Below are 22,900 nucleotides of genomic sequence, written 5' to 3' on the forward strand. Positions count from 1 at the left end.
GGGGGGGGGAGCTTGGAACAAAGGCAGGAGCTTCCCTCCTCCAGCGGCAGCTTTCTGAGCCTGTTTGCATGCAGGTTTTTTTAGAATAAAAGCCAGTCCCTGAGGTGATGTGTGTCTGTGCTGAGCAGGGGCTGCCTCCATGGGGAACTTGTAAAAGAAGTAACATGTAGAGTGATTGCTTACCTGAACTGCTTACCTATGTTTTGTTCTGATGCTTGACCAACGTTGATATGTATTATAGTAAAGAGTTCAGTAGCACCTTTAAGACTTACTAACTTTATTGTAGCATAAGCTTTCGAGAACCACAGCTCTCTTTGTCATATGAAGCTGACGAAGAGAGCTGTTGTTCTTGAAAGCTTATCCTATAACATAATTCTCTTAGCATGTTTCGGACAACACACATTTATCCTGGTGCGCCTGCGCGGGTGCACCAGAATAAAAAGTGCACCGTAAAACACCGCCTCTGGAGGGCACCACAGGTGGTAGATGGCCAGGCAAGCCTGCCCGGTCCTCTGCCACTGGGCTACGTATCCCAGCTGGAGGAGGAGGGTGGCGCAGGAAGAGTGATGTGCCGGCAAGCCCCGGTGGAGCCTGGGTGACGGGGCGGGGGCAAAGCTCCTGCCGCCCCTGAGCCCCACCAGAGCCAAGGCACACCACTCTTGGTGGAACCGGGGTGGAGGTGAAGTGCCTGCTGCTTCTGCGCCCCACCAGACCCGAGGCGCGCCTCTCTCAGCAGAGCCGGGGAGAGAGCAAAGCACCCGCTGCCCCTGAGCCCCACCACAGCTGAGGTGCGCTTCTCTCAGCAGAGCCATGGCAAGGGCGCAGTGCCCGATGCCCCATGATCCCCGCCTGAGCCGAGGTGCTCCTCTCTCAACGGAGCCGGAGTGCGCCATTTCCGTCACCCCGGCTCCACCGAGATTGGCACCCACTACTCCAATGGGGCTCACAGGGTGGCGGGTGCATCGCTCCCTGTGTTTCAGTCCTCTCCAGACCCCCTTGCCCCTCCACCTGCCAGCTCTTCCCAGACCCCTCCTGCCTCTCAGCCCTCCCCAGACCCCTTACATCCATACCTGCCAGCTCTCTCCAGATCCCTCCTGTCTCTCAGCCCTCCCTAACCTCCTTGTCCTCCCTACCTGCTAGCCCTCCCCAGACCCCTCCTGCCTCTCAGCCCTTCCCAGACCCCTCCTGCCTGTTAGCCCTTCCCAGCCCCCCCCCTGCCTGCCTGCTAGCCCTTCCCAGACCCCTTCCCCGCCAGCCCTCCCCAGCCCCAGGTTTCTAGAGCCCGTTGGTTTTATTTGCACGGCAGGCTTTTTTTCTAGTTCTACAATAAAGTTGGTTAGTCTTAAAGCTGTTACTGGACTTTTTACTATTTTGCAGCTACAGACTAACATGGCTCACTCCTCTGGATATGTATTATGTGATTTACAGCTGTTCTGACCTCATACCTACAACACTGTGACATGTAAACTGATGACGCGCATTATTATATTGCACAGCATAAAAGCTGAAATGGCCTCACTCGTGCATTGTTGCCCAGCTGGTCTGCATCTGGTGGCCATCCTAATTCTCATTTGCCAATTGTTTTGCTTTGAGAGTCTCTTTGCACCACAAGATCCAAACCTTAGAGGGAGGGTTCCCCTGTCGTTTGGCTCTGCAGAGGGAAATTCCCCAACAGGAACATAAAGGCCTATTCACAACTTTTGTGAATGAGAAATGGAAGTGTGGTGTCAGACTCTTTTGATGGGGGTGGGCCGGGTCCCAGACAAATAGATGACATTTCCCGACTGTGTTATAATAAAAGGTTATGGTTCAAGGTTTGCTCCTTAATTCTGGCTTTTAATGCTCAGACATGACCTTTGTCTTTGGAAAGCAAATACTAGCTGTCTGGTCTCAACACTCAGGGTCAAAAATTGAGCACATGTTCCAGTGGTGGGAGCCTTCCTGTTCCTGAAAGCTAAACTACACAAGATGGATGACACGCGGACGCTCAAGTGAAGGGAGATGCAATGTTAGCCAGGAAATGTAGTTTGAATTTCACCTCTCTAAAGAGCTAGCAAAGATCGCTCCTCAGAGGGTTTGTGAATTTCCTCTATGCGTCTCTGAAGGCTCTGTAGAAAAGTGAAATTAACAAACTCTCTGGGGAACAATCTTTGCCAGCTCTGTAGAGAGAGGTGAAATTCAAACTACGCTTCCTGGCTAACATTGCTTCTCCCTTCAATTGAGCATCCTTGTATAATTCATCTCGTGTAGTTTAGCTCTGAGATGATAGAAATTAGGAAAGCGTCCAAACTTGTAGCTGGTCACGTTTGTGCTAACAGAAGGAATAGATTGCTCATGTGCAACAGTCTTTAATTAATTGCAAATCTGAATGATAAAGTTAATTCACTTAGAAATATCTACACTTCTAAAACAACAAACAAATAAAACACTTCTAAGAAGCAAAAATAAAATGAATTAATATATACCCAAGCTAGTTAACAACTGACCAAATGCAGCTGTTGAGGGAGAAGACTGGAAGATCAACATTGAAGGTGATCTTGAATCGGGGAGATTCTCTCCCCCCCCCTCAATCACCATCTGTCCCCGACACCTTTGGCTTGTTTGTCTTAATACTTTTCTCCATGCTGTATCACTAACCTTCTGTACACAATGCCAGAGCCACTAGGAGGCGATCCAGTCCCACTGGCAATTTGAGTGGTGTATAGGAAAGAACATCCACCACACCGGAAAAACCGTAGAACAAGTACATGGTCATATGTTGCCAGCTCATTAGCTGCACCCAGTTTTGGGTCCCTTCATCGTAAAGAGACATGTGGGGTCCATTAGGAACAAACTGCTCTGCCAGTATCCCTGAAAGACACAAAACATTTAAGTTTTCGTGTGTTCCCCCCCACCTTGTTTGTTTCGGAAACAGAAAAATGATGGAAGAAAGAGGAAAGTGGAAGGTATATGCTAAAGGATGCAAGGACTGGTGCATAGCTTTGCAAGTGCAGTTCTTAGGGATCATTGTGGCATTCAAATACTCTGCCTTTCTCTCCCATGCAGATCCAAAGTGGCTTATATCATTCTCTGCCGTTTTATCATCACAACTCTGTGAGGTAGGTTAGGCCCCTGGTCACTCAGTAAGCTTCCATGGCAGAGAGGGGGGCCATTTCCACACACCTTATTGTGGAAAATAGCGAAATCTCGTGCAAAATCACACGAGAAGACGCTGTTATCGCGTCTTCTTGTGTGATAACAGCGTCTTCTCACGAGATTTCACACGAGATTTCGCTATTTTCCACAACAAGGTGAGCTGTGTGGAAACGGCCGGTATTCAAATCCTCCCAGATGCCAGTCCAACACTGTCCACTTTACTACATTGGCTTGATAAGACAGTGTTGCTGAAAATGTGGACAGCTTATGTTTTCAAGTGAGTACTGTCACAGGAAGCTGCCCTTTCTTGAGCCTGGAGTTTCCCGTTTCTCCTCAGTTTCAGGAATTTGGTATTCAAGAACAGACAGATCTGCTCCTCTGCCTGCTGGTCTCCAGTCAGAGTTGCCAACCACCAACTGGGCAGAAAATACAAAGAGCCCTTAAGAGGGTATGAAATCACAAATTTCTCGACACTAGATTGACTGGAAGGAATTGCAATGGTGCAATGAGATTGACTGTTACTTGGTCTATATCTTGCCTATGAAGAAGGCTTTGGGGCGAAACGGGACTGGACTTTTTGCATGCCGGCGAACCCCGTAGGCAGCGTACATTACTCAAGAGAAGACCTGGAAGCTACATTCTTGTGGAAAATTCTGGCTTTATATGGGACTATTAGGGCTTCCAAGCACCTTATGTACTGTTTACATGTACTGCTTGTAGAAATTTTGTGACTTGTATACCACCGTTGATGTCTAAAGGAAATTTGTGATTTCATACCATTGCTGATATTTGTTATATGACAAATTGTATGATGGAACAATTCATATGATGGACTTACTCGCACTGAGCGCTTTTAGCACCTTAAATATATGAATTTGGGATAATTGTTGATTGCATTTTCCTAAGGGCTCTTTGTATTTTCTGCTTGTTTGGTGCCCTTGGGACATCTCTTTTGTTACCTTTGGTTTGTGTTTTGAACCACCAACTGGGGCCTGGAAATCTTCCAACTTATCTCCAGACTACAAAGATCAGTTCCCCTGGAGAAAATGCCTACGTTGAAGGATGGACTCTATAACATTATACCCCGCTCAGCTTCCTCCCCTCCCCCAAACTTGCCTTCTTCAGGTTCTCTCCACCCAATTTCCAGGAATTTTCCAACCTAGAGCTGGCAACCCTACCTCCAGATCATTAACTCTGGCAGAAAGCTAGGCTCTTAAAATTTATGCTAAGGAGGATATATCAGGAAGCTGGTGTAGCACAGTAGTTAAGAGAAGAAGCTGTGATCTAATAGGCTACTGGGACAAATCTTATCAAAGCCACAAACTCATTAGGGCCATGTTCAGATGGCCCAAGAAGCTCTGATTAAGTTGACAAAGTGCAAGGCTGTCCTTTGTGTTGCAGAAAAAAAGAGCAAGAGTCCAGTTGCACCTGTAAGACTAAGAAAATTTGTGGTAGGTTATGAACTTTCGTGAGTCACAGCTCACTTCTTCAGCAGAGAAATGCTTTGCCAGTGGCAAATACAATACAGACTGATACTGAGTCGTGAAAAGTAGAGGGAGTTTAGAAGTAATATTACCACTGAATGGAGAAAATGTTCTGTCCCTTTAATACAGGCATAATGCGTAGAAATGGGCAGTAGAAGCTTTTCATGGCATGGTATCCCATTACACCTCTGGTGTATCCCCAGAATTATAACTGACAGAGATCAGCTCTGCTGATCCCCAGGTGACAGAGATCAGCTCCGCTGCAGACAATGATGGACTGTATGGCATCACATACTTGTTGAGCTCCCTCCCCGTTTCAAACTCTACCTTCCCCTGGTTCTTCTGCCAAACCTTCAGCAATTTCCCAGCCCTGGGTTGGCCACTCTACCAGAAAAAAGGGTGCAGCAAAAACTTACCTCCTAGAGCAATGCAGGCTTTTGCAGTTCCTTCTATGATATCAATACGCTGGATCCAAAGTTTGGCCTGGTTGTCTGCATTCAGTTTTTGAAGCACATACTTCATTGGGTATTTGACAGACCACCATAGCCCGAGCAGCAGGAAGAAGCTGCCCCGAAGGGCATTACCCAGGAAACTTGACATTGTTGCACTGGATACTTGAACCTTAAATATACACATTTAAAATATACATTTTAAAATGTACAAGTGTTTTCACCTGCTTATAAACTTAAGACACGTGAAACTGTATGGCTTTCTAAAGACAAGCCAACAGATCCAGTTAGGGTTGCTAGCTCCAATTTGGAAAATTCCTGGATTATTTGGTGGTGGAGCGTGGAGATAGTGGGGTCTGGGAAGGGAGAGACTTCCGTGGGGTATAATGCCATTGAGTCCGCCTTCCAAAACAGCCATTTTCTCCAGGGAAACGGATTTCTTTGGCCTGGGGATCAGTTTTGATTCCAGGAAGTCTCCAGCCACCACCTGGAGTTGGCAACCCTAGATCCGATCAGTGAGTAAATAAAAACAGAAAAATGAACACTGGAAATGCATTAAGAGAACTACAGTTGTTAAAAATCTGATTTCTCTATAATAAAAGAGTACATGCATTTTAGTACTAAGGAATAGAGGTGGGCATGGACCAGAAAAGGGACCAAAATTTGACACAGACCAGCCCAGTTCAGCGTTCACAAACTGGTGGATCGTGGGACGCCCATTTTCCATGGACTCTATGACTTTTCGGCTGGTCCATCAACCGTAAATCCAGACATGGGGGGGGGGGGGGCGGTGTCGCTTGCTAGCCAGGAGCATTTTAACATTTAAATACCCCTTTGCTCTAGCTGACTGGTGGGCCCACCAGACAGCTGGAGCAAGGGGGGGGGGTTAAAGCGCTCCCGGCGTTACTTGCAAGCAGCGCCAGGAGTGCTTTAAAGTTTAAATCCCCCCTTGCTCCAGCTGACTGGTGGCCCAGACCCACAAACCGGTCCATGAACCGGTGCAGGTCTGTCCCAGCGCATGGTCCATGGTGCATGAAATCTGATAGACCACAGCCTGAGGGCCCATGGGTTTTTCCCGGTCCATGCCCACCTCTACTAAGGAAGCACAACAAAAAGCACTGTTTTTTAAACCAGGGCAGCCCCTTTTCTGTTTTTGTGCTCCCATCTGTGATATTCCCTCCCCACAGTTCACAAGGCCTTCACTTTTAAGTTTCGGGCACCAGCCAAATATTTTTTTGATCTCGCAGATATTTTGCAAGGCATAATTTCTTTCCCTTTGCCCTGCTTTTTATTTTATAATTTTTAAAATTCAGAAATCAGTTTGATAGTTTGATTGAATTTATTCTGAACCATGTCATTATATTTTCTGATTTGGCGTGTCTGCATGAAAGCCCCGAGGAGCCTTGTGATGAGAGGTAGCGTAAAAGTATTTTTGATAAATAAATACAAGGCTGTAAAAAAATAAATGTATCATTCCACCTACATGGACCATAATTGAAATAGAAGCCATATCTCGATTTAGTTTTTATGCTTCTTTTTCTCCAATGAGCACAGTGTGAGGTTGGTTAGGCTAAAAGAGAGTGATGGGCTCAAGGCAATCCAGTGAACTTCATGGCTGAGTGGGGATTTGAACTTTCTCTTCCTGGCCCTAACCATTGTACCACACTGCCACAATGGCTGATCTTGAGGGCTCAGTTTCCATCTTTATTTCGGCCTGCACTTCTACTGTGTGAATTAGGTTCTGTTTCCCTCCCTCATTAATCAAAAGCTACCATTTTCCTCAGAAATTTGGCCTCTGCTGAAGTTACCTTGCATTTTGGAATTAATACTTTATTTTGCTTTTGAAGGGCCAAACTAGACAATACGACATTCCTCAGTCTTCCATGAGCGTGTGGTGCCAGGATTTTTAGCTTTCAAAATGCCACATGGGACTGATCTTGCCTGGGGACCACAATGTAGTGGGATAAGGGGATCCTGTCTCTCCTGGCTCTTGAAAATGGTTTGTATGGGGAGACAGGACTTCCTTCTCCCCCTGCTAGGGTTCTCTGGTGCCTGCCAGTGGGGGCCAATTTCCCAGAAGTTTGACCCATTGCCCACCAATTGCTGGAGATTGGTGGGAGGTTGCAAGCCACCCTGTGATTGCCCACCACCGGCAGGCAACCCAGGCAAGCACATGTCAGGTATGCTCCTGGCTAGGTGTGATGACATCACTTCCTGAAGTGACATCATCGAGCTTCACCAGGAGTGTTCCTGTACTTTGCAGGAATTGGCCCCAAGCAGACCAATTCTAAAAGAATCAGCCCCAGCTGAAGTGCGGGAGGATCCCCCGCGCAAAGTACGATGATGTCATTTCCGGAAGTGATGTCATTGCATATAAAGTGCCCATAGCGGTGAGTAGCAGGTCACCCTCCTCCTGCCGGGAGGGTATGGGGACCTGGCAACCCTACACCCTGTACTACAGTCCTCAGCAGGATTGAGGGCATGCTGCATTTTGAAAGGTAAAAATCTAGGCTTCCGAATGGCATTGTGTCTCTGTGACAGACATGGGGATACAGCTCTCATCTAGTTTGGCCCTTAGAGCTTTATTTTCACCAGTGCATCATTTTGTCCTCTGTCTAATTTCTATAAAGTTGGCCACATGGGAGAAGCCAACTTGTATCAGGGTTTCCCCAGTTTCCAGCAGAGGTGCTTGCTGACCCATTTCTCCCGTTACTGTTGCTGTATGAGAGCCAAAACACACGTTAAGAAAAACCTAGGTTCAGCACGTGTTCTCTTACCTCAAGGTTTGCTGGGATCTGTAGGCGTCCTGGAAGCTTAAAGTTTAGCATTTACAGAGCAGCAAAAAGGGAAAGGGAAATACAGGCGCCTGTATTTTAAGCTTTAAGCTTCCAGGACGCCTTTAAGCTTCCAGGACGCTTACAGATCCTTTAAGCTTCCAGGACTTTAAGCTTCCAGGACCCCTACAGATCTTTAAGCTTCCAGGACGCCTACTTTAAGCTTCCAGGACTCCTACAGATCCCGGCAAACCTTGAGGTAAGAGAACACGTGCTGAACCTAGGTTTTTCTTAACGTGTGTTTTGGCTCTGAGAAAGAGCCAGGCTGCTTCATACCCCACACCACCAGTATCATGCAAGCAGGGAATATCACAAATAAGGTCAATCTATGAGGTGAATTTTATACCCTTTAGTCCAATTGGCAAACTCTGTTTTATCTGCCAGTCATTCGCTCATTCTTGTCAACCCAACTGTTTCCTGTTTCTGGGAATGTGAAATTTCCTTTTGTCTCTCACTCAACTGAAGCTCACAGTTTCTTTGATATGCTGATTTGCAGGAGCGTTAAAATTCTTTGCAGGAATTTCCTCTTTCCTGCCAGTCTTTACCATTGGTGTGAAGTGACTGATCTAAGATTTAATGAATCAAGACTTCACCAGAGCAATGCTTAAATGTCAGTTTCCTATGCGTCAGATGTCAACATTTTCCTTACATCCTCCTCAACTGATTGCCTGCCTGGTGGACTATCTCACTTATTGCAGAAAGAGTCTTTTACCTCATCCAAAGGGGGCAACTTACATTTTTTAAAAGAAGTTTTCCAAGCCCTCTGGTACTTTTCAAGCATCTAGCTATCCTACTGGACTTGTTTCCTTGTTCTAAGAGGTATTTATGCTGCCTTAACTCCATTTTGAACAATGGCTTTGACCAGACAGAGAACCTGCAACACAGGTTGGACACTTGTCAGTTTCCCTCAAGTTTTGATGGGAAATGTAGGCATCCTGGTCTTGCAGCTGTAATGGAGAGCCAAGCTGTAAAACCAGGACGCCTACGTTTCCCATCAAAACTTGAGGGAAGCTGACAAGTGTCTAAACTATGTAAGGCGTCACTTGTAGCTTGGCTCTCAGTAACTTTGTGCCCTGTCTGGTTACTATATGACATCAGTCATTGGGCACAATTTAACTGGCTCTTCCATTGGATGAAGGTTTCTTAGGTCAGAAGAAGGCTTTCGACATTGTTTAGTGCAATGGTAGGAGACTGATCAATGAAGGGATGCTTGTATTTTTCTACTTTTTAAAATATATTTTTAGATGTTTTCTTTCCCTTCATAAAATCTAACTTCTGAGTCTTATAATAGATCACATTAACCATTACAAAATTAGAATTCTGTTTTTCATATTTCCTAATGAAGTTCTGTTATTTTTCTAGTCACATTTTTCTAGTCTAGTCTGCATATCTGCCATGAATGTATTCTGTCTGCATATCTGCCATGAATGCATGCTGTATTATGTACTGGTCCTCTGTGGGCATGAGAAGTTTCTTATTGATGTTAAGGCAGTAGGTTATCTCACAAGTATTTTCTTTCTTTTTCCCTGCTGCCTCCAGAAGTGTCCTTGAAGACTGGCTGCGGCCAGCTCGAAATGTATCTTTCTTGGGAACTGAGATGATTTCATTCTTTGTTCTGACTAGCCTAAATCTAGCTTCTCCCTGACAACCCCCCTGGCTCTTTCACACCCCAAAACTTTAACAAACCCTTATCCTGACAGCGGGAACATTCCCTATAACTAACACCTCCACTTCTGACAATGCACTTGTCTGAGCATTGCTGAACTTGCTGAATCTCTAATAAAGTTGCTTCAACCAATACACCTGCATGTTTGCTGTGGAGAACTTGGGGATTCTACTTGTCAAGGACTGACAATATGGTTGGTTCTTGCTTAATCAGGGAATTTACTTTGTTCTTGGACAGGAAGCTTTTCAATTTAGTTTCCTGAAGAACCAGATAAATATATTCTGTTGCTTTAAGTATGATCCTACTGGTTAGTTAGAGCCAGTTTGGTGTAGTGGTTAAGAGCGGTGGGACTCTAATCTGGACAACTGGGTTTGATTCCCCACTCCTCCACTTGAAGCTAGCTGGGTGACCTTGGGTCAGTCACAGCTCTTCCAGAGCTCTCTCAGACTCATCCACCTCACAGGGTGATTGTTGTAGGGATAATAATACACTTTGTAAACTGCTCTGAGTGGGCATTAAGTTGTCCTGAAGGGTGGTATATAAATCAAATGTTATTATTATTATATATTATTATAGTTCTATGTTGTTTAATGTCAGTCCTAGAATTGCTTGTGCCCTGTTTCAGCGTTTCTTAAACTCTGTATTGGATTTTTTGCTGATGTTATGTCTTTTTCAAATTTGCATTTATTAGGCATTCTGTATTGAAATGCCCTCGATATCGACTGTACTAATCTCACACTATGTAATTCGCTTTGAGTATCGTTGAGAAAAGTGGACTATAAATGACATAAATAAATAATTTCCGAATAGCCGCAGTAGCATATGGTGGCTGTTTTCTATAAGGTTTTATAGGTCAAACATTTGCCTGGATTCTGTCCATTGGTATAGGGCAAGATGCAGCCCAGTCACCTGGCAAAATACATGTGGTCATTTCCCAGGAATGCTTATTTTCTGCTAATTCACAGAACCACACTGTTATGACCTTTACTTTTGAGGGGTAGATTTTTCTTTTAATCTTCCCCTTATACCCTCTGGGTAGTTAGCTGCCACCAGGAATATTATATTCCAATATGTTTTAATTAAGTTTTCCCTTTGGTAATGTTCCTAAGCGTCAGGCTCCTTCGTGGTTCTATGTGGCCCTGAGGATAGGAATGGGATATAACACTGACAGCTACTCTGGGATATAACAAAACAAAATAAATGTTTATTTTTCAAGAAGCGTATTGGTTTCATAAAAGTCGTTCTTAGTTCTTCTAGTTGCTTCATCCAAACTCATCCACACAGATCCCTTGTAAGGCTTCACACACAGTTAGCCTCTTTCTCTAGGCTCTATATTTCTCTCACTGAAAACTCCTCAGGCAGCACACAGCTAGCCTCTCTTTCTCTTATTCACAGAAATATGAAACCTGCTCAGGCAGCACACAGCTGGCCTCTTTTTCCCTGACTGAGTGTCCTTTCACAAACATGCTCAGTTCAGGTTCCACACAGGTTATATTGCTCTCATAAACATTTCAACATATTCAGGCAGCACACAGCTAGCCTGCTTTCTTCTGACTCAAAACTTTTCTCTCCCTACTGTCAGTCTCAAACTGCATTCACTCTGCCCACACTCTCAGTCATCAACCAATCACATCACTCACTCTTCCCTCTCTCACCCCCACTCTTCACCTAGCGCAAACCAAGCGTTTAAAGAAACATGCACCCATTTCTTGAAATCATTACACACGCTATGGGGCACTCCCTGACAGGGTTGTAGCTCTGTGGTAGAGCATCTGACTTGCAGCCAGAAGGTTGCAGGTTCAGTCCTTGGTATAGCCAGCCCCCAAAAGAGCAAGTGATGTGAAAGATCCTGGCTGGAGACCCTGGTCGATCCCCTGCTAGTCGGAACAGACAATACCAGCCTTGACAGACCAATCATATGATTTGGCCTAAGGTAGCTTCATGTATTGAATGCAGTCTGTGCTCTAAATTGGTATATCAAAGGCACAAATCTCTGTGCTTTTAGAGAGAGTGATCACTGTTTTGACCCTGAGTTGTTGTTATAAGGCATAAACCTTGGTCATGTTCTTCAACACATGCTTTTGTGCCATTTAATCTTGATTATATCCATGATGAGGCCTTTTAACTTTGATGGAAAATTCATTCCCTCCCGGTATTGGTATCTTTGCCCTCATGTTACTGAAATCTGAAATGACACTTATCATTATCAGAATAGGTTCTCTCTTTAAAAAGTCTAAATGAATTGGCAATTGGAACCAGATATTTCAAGCTGGAAAGAAAAAAAGACAGTTGTAGTGAGAAGCACTGGGCACTCCCTTTCCAGCCTGGTTATTAACAGGGCGCGGAGGCAAACAGAAGTTAGCTGTGTGTACAAGACTGCAGTCATTTCAGAAATCTTGGCTTCATCAGCGTTTCACTTCAGTGAATCGTGAAGGCAAACATTCAGGTCAGGGTCTGTCCATGCAACGAAAGAGAAACTCAGCTGATGAGAATGAAGGGCATACGGAAGTGACTCTCTTTCCATACTGTTTCAGGGACCTGTTTTCACTTTGCATTACAAGGTGGCAGAGTTTTCATCAACCATTGCAGGAGTTCAGACCAGAATACATCATCACAATGACAGATTTGTGAATGCAATTACCAGTGTGGTAGAACCAACCATCCCCCAAAGAGCCTTCCTCCAGCTTCAAAGGCTGTCCTTCCAATGGAAGAGCCGGTTAATTTGGAGGAAGTTTCCTTAGACCTGAAGACTTCAAATTTGAACCCAAAGGGAAAGTGTTTTAATTGTTTAAATCAGGAGAAGTTTTTATTGTATGTAGTGTTTTAAATTTTATTGTAATGTTTTATCTGCTTTAATGTGTTTTTATGTAAATTAAAATGTTGTGCTCCACCCTGAGCCTGCTCGGTGGGGAGGCCAGACTAAAAATCTAATATAATAAAGAAAGAAAGAAAGAAAGAAAGAAAGAAAGAAAGAAAAACAAACAAACAAACAAACAAACAAACAAACAAACAAACAAACAAACAAACAAACAAACAAACAAAGTATTTTAATTATTTTAACAAACAAATGAACAAACATTGCTCGGTGGAGTGGTAGGACAGAGGTAGGTTCCAGCCTAATGTGTGGTGTTTTCACAGGTGACTGAGAATAGAAAGTGTGTATAAGGCTGAACTTCTCTGACTTATGTATGGCTGCATGGACTCAAAAAGGTTTTTTTACAGGATCAATGCAGGTAAGTCAGCCAGTCCACAGGCCATTATTTTACTGGCCTGGTAGGTAACCGTTACATGGGTACTGAAATAAGTTTCAGAACTGGTAAAGGGTTTTTTATTATTACTTGGTATTGGTAGTTCCTTTGGATCCACTAGGCTCTCCCCTCGATAACTGTTTAGATTCTTCTCGGTCCTCACATATTCTTCCAACTCAGACTGGAAAATGGCCCCTACCTTGACACTGCCAATCTCAGTGGTGAAAACCAATAGAGTTTCTGGCTATTCCTAGAGAGTTTTGACATAATTTCCAATGTCCATTTAAAAAACAGCAACTCCTGATGCTGCTTCAGTGGCAAGAAATTAATACTGGGGACAAGGGATTCCTTACCTTCACTGGGATGCTGGCAAGGCTAGACTAGAATCCTGGGAGACCTGGGTTTGAATCTCAACTCTTCCAAGGACACTTGTTGGGTGACTTTGGGCCAGTCACACTCTGACCTACACCACAGGGTTGTTGCTAGGGGTGCCATTCCCTCACCTGGGGTGGGGGATCCCTTGCTCCCACCCTTCCTTCCTGTGCCCACTTACTTGGCCAGCAGGGGGCTTGGTGTGCCCCGGATGGCCCAGAATGACCCCGTGCCCACAGTGCCCCGATTCAGGCCGAAATGTGCCCCACAGCAGGCCCATTTCAGGACGAATCATGCCTGGCAGTGGGCTGATCCAGCCCATGGGAGAGGCAAACTTTTATGGTAAAAGCAGAACCCTTCATTAGCACATATGGTCAGTAATCATCTGTTGATACAAATCTATTTGCAATCCCCGTTTCATTCATCATAGCTATGGCCTCCTTCATTGGTTAAGTTACTGCTACTCCTTATTTTTCACAGAATGGCTTGCACAAAACTTATGTGACACTAATTTACATGACAATAAGTCTGATTCTTCTGTTATGTAGACTAATCATTCAAGCATCTGTAAGAGGCACAGATATAATCTCAGGCCTCTTTGTACATTAGAATTTTAGACATTATTGTTGTTGTTATTGTTAACATTTCTATGCCTCCTGTCCACCCAGTTGAGGGTCCCCAACATGGCAAAAATGAATACAAATTGTTATAACATTTGAGACATTTGAAAGCATTTAAAGTGCAAATATATATAAAATATTTAAAACAATTAAATGAAACAGTAGAAATACAGGAAAATATAAACACACTAATAAGAGTTAGTAAGGGAACACCAAACCTAACAACAAAGTCTTGGCAGAAGACAACAATGGAGGGAGACAGACGACTTTCTCTGGGGAGAGATTTCCAAGGTTTTGGGGCCACAACTGAGAAGGCCCTTTCTTAAGCTACCAGCCTCATATAGTGGGAGCACTTGAAATAGGGCCTCTGAAAATGATTGGAGCAGTCTGGTAGATTCATATGGGAGGAGACATTCTTTAAGGTACACTGACCACAGTCATACAGGGCTTTAAAGTTCAATACCTGAACCTTGAATAGCACCCAGAAGCACACCAGCATAGATGGTGCAAGAGTGGAGTGATATGATCCCTATGACCCATTCCAGCCAGCATTCTGGCTGCAGCATTCTGTACCAACCGTAGCTTCCAGACAGACTTCAAGGGTAGCCCCACAAACGCACTTTGCAGTAATCTAATTTAGATGTTACCAGGGCAAGCACCACAGTGGCAAGTGTTTGAGAAGAAGATCCTTGTACAGGTATGCTCATTAGACACCAAGGATTGGTTGCAGAACCCATGTCAAGTATATGCACACCTAAGCATATTGCTGAGAGATTTGTGAAAGGGTCCTGATGAAGAAATATGGACCAGTGTGCTGTAGAGGCCAGAGGATCTGGGAGACTTAGATTTGAAATGCCACTCTGTTATGAAACCTACTGAGTGGCCCTGAGCCAGTCACTCGCTCTCTTAGCCTAACCTACTTGTTGTGAGGATAAAATGGATGAGTGGAAAATGATGTTAAGGGCTGCTTTGTGTCCCCTTTGCAGAGAAAAGTCGGCTATAAATATCTAAATAAACAAAACTTCTAGTTTCTTGTAGATCCCTTGCATAGCTGCTAGGCCCGCAGTAGCTTTTCAGTGAAATGTGTTCTTGTGAAAGCTGCATGGATAAGTTAACATTCATACGGGGTCAAATAATTATGACTAGCTTGATACCTGTGCTTCACTACAGTATTTAATTACTTTAAATCCAGTTATAATACTTATGGGTATGTAGGGCTGCCGTTCCCCCACCCAAGATGGGGGATTCCCTGCTCCCACCTCCTCCCCTCTGACCCCACTTATCTTGCAAGTGGGGGGGCATGCCCCCAGGGCACCCCCAGTGGCGCAGTGCACCCCTGCGCCTTGCAACAGGCCTGTTCGGGCCAAATCGAGCCCATGGGAGGGGGGGATTCAGCCCTTTGGCGAGCACAGAAGCACACACTGGGCCACCCTTTGACCCGTGTGATGACATCACTTCCCAGAAGTGACATCATCACATATGCCAGGAGCGCACGCGTGTGTATACGCACAAGGAAAGAAAATGATGATTACGGAGGGTGAGTGCGAGGTTCCCAGTCCCCTGCCAGGGGACTCAAGGGACCTGGCAGCCCTATAGGTATGTAACCTTTTTTGGTTTGTGTGTGTGTGTGTTTTTAGTTGGTTTTGTAGTATAATAGCATGAAAATTTAAAAACTCAGTTGCCATACTGACTTTTATATAAAATTCCTATTTAGGAGTCTTGCACTGTCTTTCTTCAACTATCTGCAGTTTCCTTTACCTGATTTTTACCTCAGAACACAGAGTTCCACAGCTGAGCTGACCAATCAGAGAGAGGGAGGTGCAAGCAGGCAGGAACCTGCCAGCCACACTGGAAAGCCAGGCCACACAGGGAGATTGGCAACCTGAGTGAACTTTGAGGGAAAGACTGGGAGGTGCATTTGACCTCAGGACACATTCAATGATTCCCAGTAACAACTGCATACTGTTTAGAATGTGGGGGGTGAGGACCAATCAGGCCGCATATGCAAATGACCTTAAAAGGCTGGCCCAATCAAGGAAGAGTGGCCAAGCTGGCAGTGGGCAGGGACACAACCAGGCAGCAGCCTAGTAGCCACACAGGGAAGGTGTATCCCTTTGGGAAAACACATTTTACCCCCTTTTATCCCCTTAGGGGGTGAATTTCTTAAAATCCCTTCTTAGTGGGTGTTTACATCACAAAAGAAATGTTCTCCCCAAATTTCATGTTTCTAGGTCCAGTGGTTTTGGCTGGGCATTGATGAGACAGTCAGGACGCTTGTCTTTATATATAGTAGGATATTCCCAGCCAAGGGATACAGTTGTTGCTTGCTGAATCTGAAGGCAGCCAATAAGGAAGAGGGGGAAGTGATGTTATATAATTCAGACATCCACTCACATCATGGGCAATGAGTCAGAGGGAAAGAAGACTGACTTTTAGACAAATTGATGCCTTAGGGACCAGTTTACTCCCTGGACTCTTTCCCCAATCCTTTTCCATCTTTGATTCTACTTTTTTGCTGCTTTTCAACTATAGGAATGCAGCATTCCTCTTTGCCTGTCACTCCTTGGAGCAGTGGCAGGGCAAAAACTTTTTAAAAAGTTTGGCTGCTTGCCACAATTCAACAGCAGACACTGCATGGAACACAGTGTTCATAGCAGTTAGAGTCTCAGACCTGGCTCTGAGAGATCTAGGTTCTAATTGCTGCTCTGCTGTGGAATCTCACCGGGTGACCTTGGGCCTGTTACACATTCTCAACCTAATTTACCTCATAGTTTTTTTGTAAGAATAAAATGGAGGAGAAAAGAACTACGTAAGACACTTTGTCGCCCCATTGTGGAGAAAGGCAGGCTATGAATGAAACCATAAATAGAGCTGAAGATGGGTAGCAGATAAAAGTTAGGTTGGTGGGTGGGAGAAGGAAGCAGGGAAAGGGCAGAGGCTATGGGGGCTACCAGAGAAGGAAAAGAGCTGGGAAGCAGAAAATAAGACCCCCTTGCAAGTCCTTGCAGGTTCCCTACTTGTATCTCCTATTAGTAATCTCTCTTTGTATACTAGAAAGCTGCAAGTGCTGAAGCAGAGCGAAGGTGCTCCAACTCCTCTGTCATTTTCATTGCCCATCAAATAAATTCCTCACATTTACACCATAAACTTTTCAAAAATTAGTTTTAACTTTTGGAAAATGGTGGAGAGCTTCCTAAATAGCATTTGCCGTGCTAAATTGGCGTAGCCAGAGATACCTCCTATTTTTTCTGTTAAGATTGTTGGCTCGTGTTTTCAGATAGCCTGAAGCACTGCAGTCTTTAGACCTTCCTACTTTGCATGAACGAATGTCTTGGTAAGCAAGACGGTCCCTTTCCTGAGTTTATATAACAGACAGACAAGAAAGTGTAGGAAAGATCAACAAGGAGAATTTACACAGGAGGAGAGGGTCCCTTTTGTAGGGTCACGATCCAAAACCTATCCCAAATCTAAAATGCACATCCAAGGAAGTCTTCAAAAGAACCATATTTGGGTGGGAAAGAGTTTGTGTTTGGAAAATCCATAGCCACCACCATCTTGGTCTAGAATAATGCTCAAAAACACTAACCCAAATGTTCCAATCAAGCATCTATTTAACCCCTTGCTGACTAGGAGTCTTTCTACAAGAGACATCTCGGGGCATGTTCGTCAACTGTAGGGAGACGCAATGTTAGCCAGGAAGTGTATTTTTAAAAGACAGAGCAGGCAGAGATCGCTCCCCCCCCCCGATGGTTTGTTAATTTTATCTTCACCTCCTTCTCTGTCAATTTCACCTCTCCAGTGTAAAACTGCAGGATTGCAACCAGAGGGCAGCGAGGAATGGAAATGAGCTGGAGCTGCCTTCCAGAGCCGGGCTTGGAACTGGAGAGTTTCTAATGGGCTGAAGTTTCCCTTCTGGCATTTCACAGCCCCTTCACACAGCTCTAGTGTATAGCAAAGCCATTGCCCTGTTATTGGCTCTGTCTTTTAAAACTACCTGGCTAACATTGCATCTGCTGATATGTGTCCTTCATGTGACAGATGTCTCATATAAAGAGACTCTCAGATTATAAGTCCATCTAGCTGAGCATTTTGTATCCAACTATCCTTCTGTCCTTTGGAAAACATACACTCAGGGAAGAATCAAGAGTCTAAATAGCAGTGGCAACGAAAGCAACAGTCTAAATAGCAGTAACAGAATTAACTGCTTACCACACTGAAAACTACACAGTTCCTTTTCCTTTTTTCCTTGACTGGATCCTGGCCAAAGCTGCCTCAGAACTCCCACCCCCTGGGGACATGGATCACGGAACACATCCACAGCAGGCACAGAGACTTACTTTTGTTGCTGTTTCTCCTTCTTGCCAAGGCCCAGAGGATCCCGCCTGGATCACACTCAAAGTGTGAACCGCAGAAGCCAGATTCCTGTACGGCTAATTCTTAGGTAAGGGAAAGAACAGAGAAGGGAGGATAACCAGGTGGCTACTCCACCCTAAACATCCTGCAAATTATTTGACATATTTCTATAATTAAAGGCAACTCTTGGTAGCTGCTTGGTTGTCTTGGGACTGTGGACACATTCCCAATTAAAGAGTCATCCAAGTATTCTCTCCTTTGACATTTTTCCATGCCACACAACCCATAATCAGTAGCGTCGGCATGCTAAAAGATAAACTTGCCCAAAGCCATTAAGGTGGCTTGTTGTTGTTGTTGCTGTTTTGATGAGCTCATCTGCTGAAATTCTGATCTTCTCCCAGAGCTGTGTTGCTACTTTCCTTCTCCTGTATGGAATATATCTGAGGAACTTTCTTAAAATCTCCAGAATTAGCAAAAAGCCTTGCTAAGATGAGACTGAATTCCCATCGCTAAAGATGTGGGCCTGATACAGCGACGGCCATCTAACATACAATTACCCATGACAGCTGCTGTTCTTGGCGATGGATGAGCATTCACATTAAAAGACACGTACAATCCCATACCTGCTATGTTAATTTCTTCTTCATAAGACAAAATATGATCTCTGCTGGAAAGGATCAGCAGCGAAAGGCATCTCTGTCCATATGAGTGGAATTTAATATTCTCAGAAAAACTGGTTTTTTGACATAGTGAATTTTATTATGGTCTGTGCTGTTGAAAATGAAGACAGCCTTCCTGTCTTGCATCATGATGTCAAGCATTCTATATCCAAAAGTATCTGGGCATGCATCTCTTTTTTTTATTGGTGGCTGCTAGATTTTCCATTTCCAGGTAACGGGATTCAAATCAAGATCTTTCTTTCCTCTTACTGCACTGGGATTTCTTGACTGCTGAAAAAAATTACAAACCAACTCAGAGTAAATAAACATAGGCAAATTTCTTCTTATCGAAAAGCTCCTCTGGAAATAGCTTTCATATGCTATTTTTTTAAAGAATTTTTATTGGATGGGTTTACAAACATAAACATAATAATCATTATCATTTTCCACCCCATTGCATTTTCCCCATCCTTTCCCCCCTCCCTTTTCTAATGACTCCCAACAGTTTCCCATACCCAACTTAATCTAAAGAGTATATACTATATATTCTTAAAATCTATAATAATATATATAATGAAGTTAATATATATAATGAAGTTAAAAGAGATTCAGGAAAAAATTATTCAAGTAGAACAACAATTGAAAAAGAGGCCAGATATACTTATTTTTTTTAATTAACATGATTACATCAGACTACTGGTTCACCTCACTCAGTATTGTCTACTCGGACTAACAGCAACTGTCCAAGGTAGGGTTGCCAGGAAGACCCCTTACTCTCCTGGCGGGAGGGGGAAGACACGGTGCTTACCTTCTTGTTCTTCCCGGCATGCCCCTTGTGCCAGCATGATGATGTCACTTTCAGGAAGTGACATCATCGTGCAAAGCAGGGGAGCATGTGCATTTCACAGCGAGCTGATTCGGGCTCCAAACAGGCCAGATTCAACCCATTTGGGGCCTAAATTGGCCCGCTGCAAAGCTTGGGAGAGCTCTTGGGGTGGTGCAGTGATGTCAGTGACTGTTCCTCCCCCCCCCCAGCCAGGTAAGTGGTAGCGGGGGGGGAGAGATGGGAACGGGGCATTCCCTGCTCCCACTGGAAGAATGGGATCCTTAATCTAAGGTCTCAGGTCTTTCCCAGAACACCTGACCTAAAATCTTTTAGGTGGAGATGACTAGGAAGAGTGACCCTGAGATCTTCTGAATTCAAGGAGGTGTTCTATTCCTATCCCCAGTATGCCACAGCTGGAAGCATAGTAAGATTCGTCTCACTCTCTGGAAGAAGAATAGGGACTTCCAGCTTACATGCGGTTATGTGCAAACTGTGGTTCGTTATCACTAGCTAGATGCATAGCTGACCATGTTGGTAACCAATCTAGGCCAACACCGGGGAGGGCCAGGTTCACTTCTGAGACTTGTGGGAAGCAACTGCAGGAAATTCCGGCAATGTCCAGGTTCAGTTGTAGCAGCTTTTGGCATTTATCCCATATTAAACACCATTCTTGCCTCTCAAGCAGAAGTGTTGGAGGAGGGGTTCATTTAGTCAGAGACTGGTTAAACAAGCTCTCGTAGTTTTTGAGGGGGACTGTTGTTGTTTCTAATTGCATGATGGTAATCGTGACTCAGCTCTGCATTTTATTGTCGGGCTTCCTGTTATTTGTTTTAAACCATCGCTGCTTTGTTGGATATTTTATCTTGATGTAGCGGCAGTCTTTCATTTGTTTGTTTAAGTGGCTGAATTTCCTGGTTTTAAAGAGCAGGTCTACTGAGAATCATACTCAGGTCCATTAAATGGGGCTTACTCCTCAGAAAGGGTTCATAGGATGGCACTGTTAAAAAAAAGGTTTAAAGGTTGCTATGATTTTTAAGCAGCTGCCTCTGCCGTGTGTAGCTTTCAACATTATATGTTAATGTTTTAAATGTGTATAACCATCCTGAATACTTTGCAGAAGGGGAAGGGATAGAGGTAAAGCAAATCACATGTATTTGTAAAATAAACATAGACAGTGAATTGTGTGGGGGCAGAAATGTTTCCATGTCATATTTAAAAGGCTTGCATAATAGCAGGGAAGTGGAGGATCCGGTTGATGAGTAAGAACTGAAGTCTAGATCAAACCAACAATCTGTCTAGTCCAGAACCTCTGTCTGCAGTGGTGGCTGACCAGATTAGTTCAAGGTATGTATGCCACACACATGAAGCTGCCTTCTGCTGCGTCAGGCCAGTGGCCTCTCAAGGGCAGTGTTGCCTGCTCTGTCTGGCAGTAGCTCAGATAGTCCCAGCGGTCTTTCACATCACCTACAATGGGATCCTTTTGATGGGAGATGCCAGGGACTGAACCTCAAGCCTTCTACGCGCAAATTGACTGGTGTACCACTCAGAAACAGCCAGCAATGGGTCCCCACTCTGCCATGGAAGCTTGCTGGGGGACCTTGGACCAGTCGCACACTGTCAGCCTTAACTACCTCATAGGGTTGTTGTGAGAATCAAAGGGAGGAGAGAACAACGTAAGTCACTTTAGGTCCTCATTGGGGAGAAAGGTGGGGTATAAATGAAGTAAATAAATAAATCTTTCCAGTGCAGGATCCACAAGGACTTGCAGGGGGCATCTCATTCCCCCCTCCCCACTATTTGCTCTTTCTGTTCCCTGAAAACTCCCATACCCTCTCCTTCCCACTGAACCACCAGAAAATGACCTTTATCTATCCCCCCGCCCCCTTATTCAGCTTTCCCTCCTTCCCTTCCCCTGGCAGCCTCTCCTTAGGAAAAGTCTGGCCTAGTTCTATGGTGTCCACCAGGCTTGCCCGAGTTGCATAATGCTGGCTTGGCTGGGCCCAGTTGCATAGTGGGGAACTACAAAGACTTGTGGGAAGCACCTTCTTTTTTCTTATATCATCTTCCCCATGCTATTTCTCGTCTCCTGGTAGCCCTACATCTTCAGCTTTCTCTGCTTCATACTCTCCTTCCCACACACCCAACAACCTACATTTTATCTGTCCCCATCTTCAGGTATATTCACTTACTTCATTTATATCCTGCTTTTCTCTACAATGGGAGCTTACCTGCTTCTCCATTTTACCTTCACAACCCTGTGAGGTTAGTTTAGCTGAAAATGTATAACTAGTCCAAAGTCACCCAGTGAACTGCCATAGCAGAGTGAGGATTTGAACCCGAGTCTCCCAGATCCTAGAGATTTTCCTGCATTTGTTTTTCAGGACTGAAATGAAATATTATCTATTCTGTTTGAGAGTTTCTCAACACATTGATGTTGATTTTGATATGTGGCCAATCACACCACCTCTAGCAAAATAAACAACATTTGTGGTTTTCTGTCTTTTAAGGGTCAAGTTACTCACTTCCGGAATGCAAAAGTATAACCACCCACCGAATTAGAACATCATTTTAAAGTGTTGCAGAACAAGTCAAAGAGAACTAAAAATTATAAAAACAAATTCAAGAGCAAAAATGCTGCCAGTGCTCCAGAAGAAAAACATGTCTATCTTCTGAAAGAGCTCTTATTTCCCAAGGTATGTAAAAATGTAAATTAAGGGGAAAAAAAGGTAAATTAGCCTTGGGTTGGTCCAACACCTCCGCAATTTAGATGTGCAGTTAGGAAGTAGGAGAGCATCGGCTTCATTCAGAGAAGATCCCTGCTTCAGTTACTGACATCTCCAGTTAAAGATATCAGGTGTTGAGAAAGACCTGGTGTTAAATGTGCATCAGTTGCTAATCCCAAGAGGCTAGTCCCATCAGCCAGGCATGTACAATTCCCCCATCTTGTCTCAGAGGAGTCTGACTTGTCAGGCTCTGCCAGTTAGATCCCCAGTTACTTCACTGTAGACAGTCCAAGAGTCCAGTTAAAGTTTCTTTATTAGACATCCATCAGTATCAGCACACTCAGCCGCATTGGCAGAAGTGACGTAAAAGGGGGGAAGCAATGTTAGTTATAGGGCAAGGTTCCAGCCCTGGGATAAGGACCGTTAGAAATTTAGGCATGCAGGGCCTAGAAGGTTGGATGGGGTAGGGGAGGGGAAGACAAGGATGAGCTCATTTCATGTCTCAGGGAGATACAGCTCCTACCGGCACTT

At 44.4% G+C, this 22,900-nt stretch overlaps 1 protein-coding gene across 2 annotated transcripts in view; it reads right to left on the reverse strand.

Moving 5' to 3' along the window:
- LOC129342055 (transmembrane protein 45B-like) overlaps window positions 1-18,870 on the reverse strand; it is a 28,849-nt gene extending 9,979 nt beyond the window's left edge. The window contains exons 1-3 of one of the 2 annotated variants that reach the window (XM_054997536.1): window positions 18,785-18,870; window positions 5,036-5,240; window positions 2,638-2,850 (exon numbers count right to left, since the gene is read on the reverse strand). In XM_054997536.1, coding sequence (XP_054853511.1) covers window positions 2,638-2,850; window positions 5,036-5,219 — 397 coding nt within the window. In that variant the 5' untranslated portion in view covers window positions 5,220-5,240; window positions 18,785-18,870. Of the gene's footprint in view, window positions 1-2,637; window positions 2,851-5,035; window positions 5,241-18,145; window positions 18,516-18,784 lie in introns of those variants that run through there. The other variant, XM_054997535.1, reaches the window with a different exon arrangement.
- Between the last annotated feature and the right edge of the window lie 4,030 nt (window positions 18,871-22,900).

This window comes from Eublepharis macularius, chromosome 14, assembly GCF_028583425.1.
Source record: "Eublepharis macularius isolate TG4126 chromosome 14, MPM_Emac_v1.0, whole genome shotgun sequence".
NCBI classification, from domain to species: Eukaryota; Metazoa; Chordata; class Lepidosauria; order Squamata; family Eublepharidae; genus Eublepharis; species Eublepharis macularius.